Raw genomic sequence first — 8,802 nt, 5'->3', positions numbered from 1 at the left:
TTGTGTGGTTTTAAATCTGAAGCCCTCCGCCTGATTTTCCAGCACTTGAATCCTTGACTTGTGTGGCTCAGCTCTGAGCAGGCTGCCAATCAGCCCTAAGTGGGGTGGTGCTCTTGGCAACTTCATTCCCTTCTGTCGTTAATGCTATCTCAGCCAAAGGAGCTTCGAAGTCATTTTATACTGATTTATTTACTTTATACATTTGCTTGTGCACTTGATTGTGTACACACATTCTGTGGTCCACGTATGGGGGTCAGGAAACAACCCGTAGGAGTGGGTTCTTCCCTTTTGCCGTGAGGGTTCTGGGGATCCATCTCGGGTCGTCATCCATGGTGACAAGTGCCTTTACTCACTGAGCCATCTAAAGCCCCAAATGAGCATGTTTGCATGCACCACAGACCCACGGCACGCTGGAACTTCACCTGGGTTTTCTCGACTGCCACATCATCCTATAGTTAGCTTTCAAATGATTTTTATTTTAACCAGTCATGATTTAATCCCAGCCCTCAAGAGGTAGAGATCGGTGTATTTCTGTAAATTCCAGGCCAGCCTGGTCTACATAGCAAACTCATGACTACCACTACACAGTGAGACCCTGTCTCAAATAGAAACAATTTTATTTTAATTTATTTATTGTGTATGCATGTTTGTGCCTGTGTATATGTGCATGTATGCATATGTGTGAGCACTGGTGCCATAGAGCATGTATGTGGTGGTCAGGGGACAACTTTGGAGTCTGTTTTCTCCTTCTACCTTGTTTAGGTCAGATAGATCTCTCTTGTTTCTGCCATGCTGTGTAGCCCAGGCTAGCTGGCTCCTATCTCCACCTCCCATTGCTGCAGGAACGCAGGGATTATGGGTACACACTGCCACACCTACTTTCTGTGGGTTCTGAGAATCAAAATCAGGTCACCAGGTTGTACAGCAAGCGTTTTTACCCGCTGAACCAGTTTCATCAGCCCCATGGGTTTAATATATCATTCCTAGGACAGTCAAGGTGGTGCGTGCCTGTGGGGTGGGGGTGGAGGCTGGAGGATGAGGAGTTCAAGACCCCTCTTGTTGCATAAGAAGTGTAAAGCCAACCTCAGCTACCTGTAGGAGACCTTGTCTCAAAAAACGTTTTTTCTAGTGATTTTAAGTTTGTTCTTGCTTTTGAAAGACAGGGTCTAACTGTGTCAAACTCACAATCCTCCTGCCTCAACCTCTGCAGTTCTGGGCATGTAGAGTGTTAACTGCACTGGGGACAAAGGTCGCTGGGGTCCGGGCGGAGAAATGAGTTAGGCAGGTAGACTCAGGAAGGGACAGAAGGCACAGGGCAGGCAGAGGCCTGCTGTGATCTGAATTCCAAGGGAACTGTGGGGTTCTGAGGAGGACGGAACACACGCTAAGCTCCCTGATGGATCAACTGCCCAAGGTGGGCTTCGCCCACATCCAGGAAGTCCAACCTCCCCAGTCACCAGGCTACACAGGATCCCACCAGAGCCCTCACTCCCTGTGACCTCATAGTATCTTCATGTGAAAGTGTTTGGGGGGGGGTGTCTCTACTGTACCCCTTCTCCCTCTGCTGTGGTACTGTGTCCACCATCCCTCCTTCCCTGGGTCGTACAGATGTGTGTCAACAGCTGTGAACATTTGCTTCAGGCTTTCATAGTCTTTATTTCCAACCTGCCAAAGCAGACTGGTTTTTCTCTCCTCCCATGCAGGTCAGGGTCAACGTCAGTACCAAGACACATCCTTGCCTGGGTGGGGTGACGCGGTGGACAGATGTACAACCCCAACCCCGCTCAAAGGTGGGGACATGCCCAAACTGTGAAAACCAGCAGGGCACACTTACAGAGGGGCGGCTCAAACGGATTCAGAAGGACCAAGCTCACCAGAGATCGGAGCCCCTGTCCTCCCCACCAGTACCTCCCGCGCTGAGAGCCTCTCGGAGATTCTTCTTCTCACGGTTTCCCCCCAATCTCTTTTCACTGGCTTCTTTGCGGCACCGTCAGTTAGACCACTGTCTCTGCGTGGTGATTCCAAGCTCGAAGGAATGTTACTTTTAAAACCGCACTCCTATTAGCCACCTTGCTTCTGAGACCCTGGCCCCACTGTGTTTTAGGGCTGTAACCATTTCTTCTGTATCCTGGAGCAGGAAAACTCAGTCAAGTTGTTACGCCAAGTTGAGAGGGCAGCGGGGCGGGCTTGGGGAGGTCCTTCTTTTTTATTTTTTGTCTTTCACCAAGTTCCAGGTGCTCTACTAGCCAGCCCAACTTCTGGGTGACCCAGAGGCTAGGGAAGATCCGGGGAACTCTACTCAGTGACGAAATCGGAGCTCGGCACCCCCTCTGCTTGACTCCCACCCCTGTCCATCCTGGTCCCCTCCACTGTCTCTTTGGCTCCTCTGCCCAGCATCGAGGAGCCGGGATTGCGCAACAGTAGCAAACTTTTCCCGAAAGCTCTGCGCACCACAGAGGAAGAGAAATAGAAGAGCAGAGGGTCCAGGCTGGCATTGAGGGAGCTGAACACCACAGCCTCCACCCGCCATGGAGGGCTCTGTCTCAAGTAGAACCCCACCAAGTGGGACACGTTGTAAGGTCCAAAGCACACCAGAAAATTAAGAAGCGTCACCACGGCCAGGCCTACCGCCCGGCGTCTCCTCTGAACCCCTACATGGGGCTGCGTGAGCATGATCCACATGAAGCGCCAGTAGCAGAAGATGGTGACCGCCATGGGGACGAAGAAGAGAACCAGGCACAGCTCTAGGCGCACTGGCAGCACCACATCCAGCTGCTCTTGGGTGAAGTTCTCATAGCAGGTTATCTGGCTCCCAGTGCCCACCGGCTCGGTTGAGTTCAGGTACTGAACGATGATGACGATGGTGCAGTGGCCGAAGGACATGACCCAGGCCACCAGAGCAGCGATCACCCCGTACAGAGGCCGGCGGGAGAGCTTGTACTGCACGGGGAAGGCCACTCCCAGGTAGCGTTCTATGCTGATGCCCGCCAGCAGCCACGTGCTGCAGTAGATGCTGCTGTAGAAGCCGAAGCCCGTGAGCGCGCACACGATCTTTGGCAGGTACCAGCGAAAGTTAGACGCTGCTTCCACGATCCGGAAGGGCAACAGCAGCAGCAGGAGCAAGTCCGCCAGGGTCAGATTAAGTAGGAGGATGTGCACGGGAGCAGGCTGGGGCTGGCGGACCCGGCTCACGAAGGCCCGCAGGGCCAGCAGGTTGGCAGGGAGCCCAGTGAGAAAGATAAGGATGTAGGCCGTGAGGATCAAGGAGCTGTGCCAGTTTGGGGTCATTCTGGAAGATGAAAAAGGAGTAAGGCCAGGAACTCCCCACCCCTTCACTCACAGCCTTCAGACCCTCCTTCCTCTGCTTCAGACTGCTCACATCCTCTCTGGGTCCCAGGCCAAAGCTGTCTGCTCCTCACCACCGCTTGCCCCAGCCACCTGCCAGAGCTGCCCAGAACAATTATTGACTTAGCCTTGGGCGGGTATTAAGCTGCAGTTATTACATTTGCCATCCTGTGTCTCTGAGGGAGACCAACTCGACTTCCCACGGGAATTCCCCTCTGCTTCCTGGACCCCTTTCCTATTTAACTTCACAGATCGTAGGAAGTGGCTGTGGTCAGGTCCCTTTCTCCCAGCTTGGTGGCCGAAGAAGGCAGGCATAGAAACTGGGAAAGATCAGGAAAGTGTGTCTTGGGGGAAAAAAAAAGAAACTTCCAGAAGGCATGCCCTGCCAACCCTGGGCTGGTTCTCAGCTCCAGGTGCCCAACCCTTCCCCTCCCGCCCAGCACCTTACCTCCTTGGGCCGACTATAGGGTCTCTTTCACCTGGTTCTCCTCTGGTCCAGTGCTGTGGATCCTACCAAAAAGGGGGAGCTAGGGTAGCCAAGGAGGAAGGCTGAGCCAGCACCTTGCTCTGTGGCCTCTTCCCCCCAAATTTCAGACACACATTCACCGAAGCCCAGAGAGCACAGCTAGCTCCCGAGCCTGGTGTTTTAGCTGTGTGCAGACAGGACTTCTCCACAGGTGACTCTGTTCCCACTTGGTTGGTAACCCCTTGCTAACTAACGCACAGTCTGGCCCCATTCCTTCTTCAGTCCCAGGTCTAAGGCTCCTCACGCCCACCCTGCCAACATCTGGGTCTGATGATTACTTTTTTGTTCTGACAGACATCCTCCAGCCTCTTCCTCACCCCACACCTGTTCCTCAGTTGCAGCCCCAGAATCTCGCCCCTGAGCGCACGTACTGAGTGGCTTGCCTTGTCTGGCTTCTGATAGAGGGCTCCTCAGGAGTTCCTGGCGCAAGAGGCCAAGGGAGTTTTAGTAATTGCTGCGGCCCCACAGAAAAGGGCGGGGGAGTCAAAAACTATAAGGAACCTGGTTGGTGGGAAGCTGTTACATGGGTCACATGGCCAGATGGAGGCAGGTCAGTCATTGAGCAGTATTTCCTCTCAAACTGAAGCAGGAGGGCCTGCAGCTCTGCCCTCTCCCTGGAGAGCTGATCTCTTCTGACTTCCACAGATTTTTCTGTCCCTACTTCCTGCCCCCTCCTCGTCCCTCCCCACCCCCCATCCCTGCCAGGTCTTCTTCTGTTTTCTGAGGGTGTCTTCTGTGGCTGTCCAGAAGATGGATTTCATTCTCAGAATGAGGCTCCCCACTTCCTCTGAATCTTCAGTCTTCTGACTTCTTGTGCTCTCCCGTTGTCCACCCCAACAAGTTCCCTTTGGCCTTGAAGCTGAGACAGACGGGCTTTTCCTAGCTTGTGTCTCATGGTGGACAGAGCCAGGCAGCTGTGGGCCGCAGTCCAACTCTCTGCACTGGGAACTTTGGGTCAGATTAAGTTTTATGAACTTTCCTTTCCTTCTGCTAGTGAGCCTGGGAATCCTAACAGCACAGGACGTCTGGGGCGATCGGTGAGGCCAAAGACGTTAAGCATCAGGGTCAGGGAAATTCCTGGTGATTCCCTGAAGCCTGTCAGACAGCCTTCTAGAGGGAGAGCTGGATGCGGTGCCACAGGCCTGGAATCCCAGCTACTCTGCAGGCCTGAGGCAGGAGGATAGACCCAAGGCTAGCCTGGGCTACAGATGACAGACAGAGAGGCTCACTCAAGGTCAGAGGTTCCTGTAGCTGCTCTCAGAAGAGTGAGGCTCTCCAGCATCCCTTTTCCTCCTCGTCTTCTCCCCTTGTTTTCTCTCTTCTGACCTGCTTAGCTTCGAGTTAGAAGATCCTAACAAGTCCTTCAGAGGGCTGGAGGGATGGCTCAGTGGCTAAGAACACTGGCTGCTCTTGCAGAGGACCTGGGTTAAATTCACAGCACTACACGGTGGCTCACACTGTCTGTAACTCCAGTTTCATGAGATCTGACACCCTCTTCTGACCTCCATGGACACTGAACACACATGCTGTATATGCCTATATGCAGACAAGACACATACACACATTTAAAAAAGAGTCCTCAAAAATACACATGTGGGAAAACAAGGACAATAAGAATATGTCGCCCTTTTTTCTATCCCTTCCTCTTTTTTTCTTTCTCCCTCCCTTTCTTTTTTTCCTTTTCTAATATTGGAGATGGATTCTAAGCCATTTTAATGCTGGCTACACCCTCAGTCGCTCACTAATGTAATCTAAGCAAGTGCTCTACCCCAGCCCCTCACTGGGGGATTCTAGGCAGGGGCTCTACCACTGAGCCACACCCCAGCCCCTCACTGGGGGGTTCTAGGCGGGGGCTCTACCACTGAGCCACACCCCAGCCCCTCACTGGGGGATTCTAGGCAGGTGCTCTACCACTGAGCCACACCCCAGACCCTCACTGGGGGGTTCTAGGCGGGGGCTCTACCACTGAGCCACACCCCAGCCCCTCACTGGGGGATTCTAGGCAGGGGCTCTACCACTGAGCCACACCCCAGCCCCTCATGGGGGATTCTAGGCAGGGTCTCTACCACTGAGCCACACCCCCAGCCCCTCACTGGGGGATTCTAGGCAGGGGCTCTACCACTGAGCCACACCCCAGCCCCTCACTGGGGGATTCTAGGCAGGGGCTCTACCACTGAGCCACACCCCAGCCCCTCACTGGGGGATTCTAGGCAGGGGCTCTGTTCTCACTGAGGCATGTCCCAGGCCTTCACTGCCCTCAGACCAGGAAGCAGGAACCAGGTGTGTGTGTGTGTGTGTGTGTGTGTGTGTGTGTGTGTGTGTGTGTATGTATGTATGTATAGGGGGTGGGTAAACCTTCCAAAAGCTTTCCCCTAGTAACCTACTTAATTCCAGCCAGGCCCGACCTTCTAAAGTCTCTGTAGCCTTCAAAATAGTCCTCAGCTTGCTTGGGACTGAGCATTCAGAACAAGACCTGTAGGGGGCATTTTGGATTCAAACCACGGTACAGGAGAACTAATGAAGAGACTTGCTGTTGCTTGCTACTGGGTGTTGTTTTGTGTTGTGATTATCTGTAAATAGTCACGAGGATTTAGACTAACTGCAGAATGGAAGCTTACTGGCAAGCTGGAGGAGCAGGACAGACTCTTGCTTCTGCCTGTCCCCTGGTGACGCCCCCTGCTGGTGCTCCGCCACCTGCGGCCAGACATCGCTTTCCGGGCTCGTGGAATTTACAGAGGAAACCCTCGGCCTCATGCTGAGCAGAGCTGACAACCACACTGCCTTCTGCATCCCCCAGGACTCTCTCCTGGCCTTGGGTGGATGTGATTCAAGTCAAGTCCCAAAAGCCGCACAAAATTAGATCCATCACTGTGCTAGGCGGCGGCCTAGCTCCTGTCATTGGGCAGAATTGGGACCCGGCACCATTTATTTCATGGCATAGGAACCCGATGGACTGTGGCAGTTAGACACAGCGGCCAGAGCTCTGAAGCCAGAACAGTAGCACCCCACATAGCAAGGGGGCAGGGGGTGAACCTGTTGCGCCCTTCAGTGTTGGTCCAGCCGCGAGCCCAGGGCCACAGAGGCAGGTGTCTCAGGAGCAGAGGTGTAACTAGGTGGGGGTCAGAGATGTTGCCCTGGGTTGGGGTGTCCAGATGCCTAGGGAGGGAGTAGTCGTGAAGCATTATGGCAACACACCTGTAATCCCAGCACTCAGGAGTGGAGGCAGGAGGATCCAGAGTTCAGAGGCAGCCTGGGCTACATCACAAGACCCTGTCTCTTGAATCAGATGATTTCCAAAGTTCCTTGACAAATCCTAGGACAGCCCTCATTCATCCAAAATGAAGCTGGAGCTCCAACCATCACACCTGTGCTCCCGGGATGCTCCACACGGCACGCTTCCTATTCCTTGTCTTTCTGCCGCCTGCTCTCACCTTCTCCTTTCCTCAGCCACCTCTTCCTTCCACTGTCTGCATGATCAGAGTTCCCAAGGATTCCGAAGCTTCAGAAGCGCCCTCCAGGTAGAGCGACAGCAAGAGTGTCTGCCAGCTCTGCCTGCCTAAATCAACTCATTTCTTTGTTTGCTTAATCTCAGGAAGACGGATCATTCCCATGTGACCAGGAACCTTGCTAGCCTCCGGCTGCCCAGTATCCATGGGTCTCAGTGTGGACGGCTGTGTTTAGGGTGGATCAGGCGGTCTCACTGTCGAAGAATCTGCCTCCCACCCATGCTCTGTGCCTGGATGCTGTTAACCTGTCAGATTGCCGCGGCATGGTGTGTGTATGTGTATGTGTATGTGTATGTGTATGTGTATGTGTATGTGTATGTGTATGTGTATGTGGGGGTTGATACTTCTCTGAATTGGGACGTCTTACTTAGGGTTTCTATTGATATGCTCAAACACCATGACTAGAAGCAATTTGGGGAGAAAATGGTTTATTTCATCTCACATTTCCAGGTAACTGTCCATCATTGAAGGAAGTCAGGCCTGGAGCTCGGGGCAGGAACCTTGAGACAGGAACTGAAGCAGAAACCATGGAGGAGCTGATTCCTGGCTTGTCCCCATAGCTTATTCAGTAAGCTTAATTATACCACCCAAAACCACCAGCCCAGGGGCGGCACCATTCGCAGGGGGCTGGGCACTTCCACATTAATTATTAATTAAGAAAATACATTACAGACTTGACTACCGGATGGAGGCATTTTCTCAATTGAGAGTTCCTCTTCCCAAATGACTCTAGCTTGTGTCAAGTTGACAGAAAACTAACCAACACAAAAGGGCTTTTGGCAGTCCATCCAGGGGAAGGTCAAAGGGCACTTGTCACAAACATGAACAGCCATGTTAGATCCTCTCTGCCCCTCCCCCACTTTTCATATGACTGGCTGACTCTCCTGCTCAGTGGCCCAAGTGCTGGGATTACAGGCCTGTACCACACCTGCCTTCCTGTGGGCTTTCCTCAGCTGTACCCAGCCTTCTCTGCTTTCCCAGGACGTTGTCAACTACAACTCTCATGGATGGTTCTCAGAAATCCAAGTTCTAGTTCATTTTCTTTCTTCATTCTTTTTTTCTTCTATTTCCTTTTTGGTTTTGGTTTGGTTTGTTTGTTTGTTTGTTTGTTTGTTTGTTTTTCAAGACAAGGTTTCTCTGTGGAGCCCTGCCTATACTGGAACTGGCTCTGTAGATCAGACTAGGCTCAAACTTAGAGATCTGCCTGCCTCTGCCTCCCAAGTGTTGGGATGTTAAAGGCGTGGCAATTTTACTTATTTTTTAAAGCAGGGAAGAGGTGTTGTGTAACAAACGATAACCCTGCACTTACGCTGTGTGACACTATTCCTGGGTAGGTGTGATCAAATGTCTATTCACCCCAAATAGGGACCCAATGACAGATCAAATTCAACTTGGTGACCCAATGAGTTTTGTTGGGGTCACTTA

The 8,802-nt window shown here is 52.5% G+C and overlaps 1 protein-coding gene across 4 annotated transcripts; it reads right to left on the bottom strand.

Annotated features, from left to right (window-relative positions):
* Positions 1 to 206: 206 nt before the first annotated feature.
* On the bottom strand, positions 207 to 4,487 carry Ffar2 (free fatty acid receptor 2). Of its 4 annotated transcripts, none has more exons than XM_076551167.1 (3): positions 4,150 to 4,487; positions 3,794 to 3,855; positions 207 to 3,289 (listed from the first exon to the last, which is right to left on the bottom strand). In XM_076551167.1, exon 3 carries the CDS (start codon positions 3,286 to 3,288, stop codon positions 2,296 to 2,298), a length of 993 nt encoding a protein of 330 aa, XP_076407282.1. In that variant the 5' UTR covers position 3,289; positions 3,794 to 3,855; positions 4,150 to 4,487; the 3' UTR covers positions 207 to 2,295. The 4 variants fall into 4 exon arrangements, with proteins under 4 accessions (XP_076407282.1, XP_076407326.1, XP_076407247.1 ...); XM_076551211.1 differs by having other exon boundaries at positions 4,196 to 4,487; XM_076551132.1 differs by having other exon boundaries at positions 4,243 to 4,487.
* Positions 4,488 to 8,802: the final 4,315 nt, after the last annotated feature.

Source organism: Peromyscus maniculatus, chromosome 1, assembly GCF_049852395.1.
Source record: "Peromyscus maniculatus bairdii isolate BWxNUB_F1_BW_parent chromosome 1, HU_Pman_BW_mat_3.1, whole genome shotgun sequence".
In the NCBI taxonomy this organism is placed as follows: domain Eukaryota; kingdom Metazoa; phylum Chordata; class Mammalia; order Rodentia; family Cricetidae; genus Peromyscus; species Peromyscus maniculatus.
The sequence above is the reverse complement of the archived record's forward strand: the minus strand, read 5'-3'. Positions and strand labels throughout refer to the sequence as shown.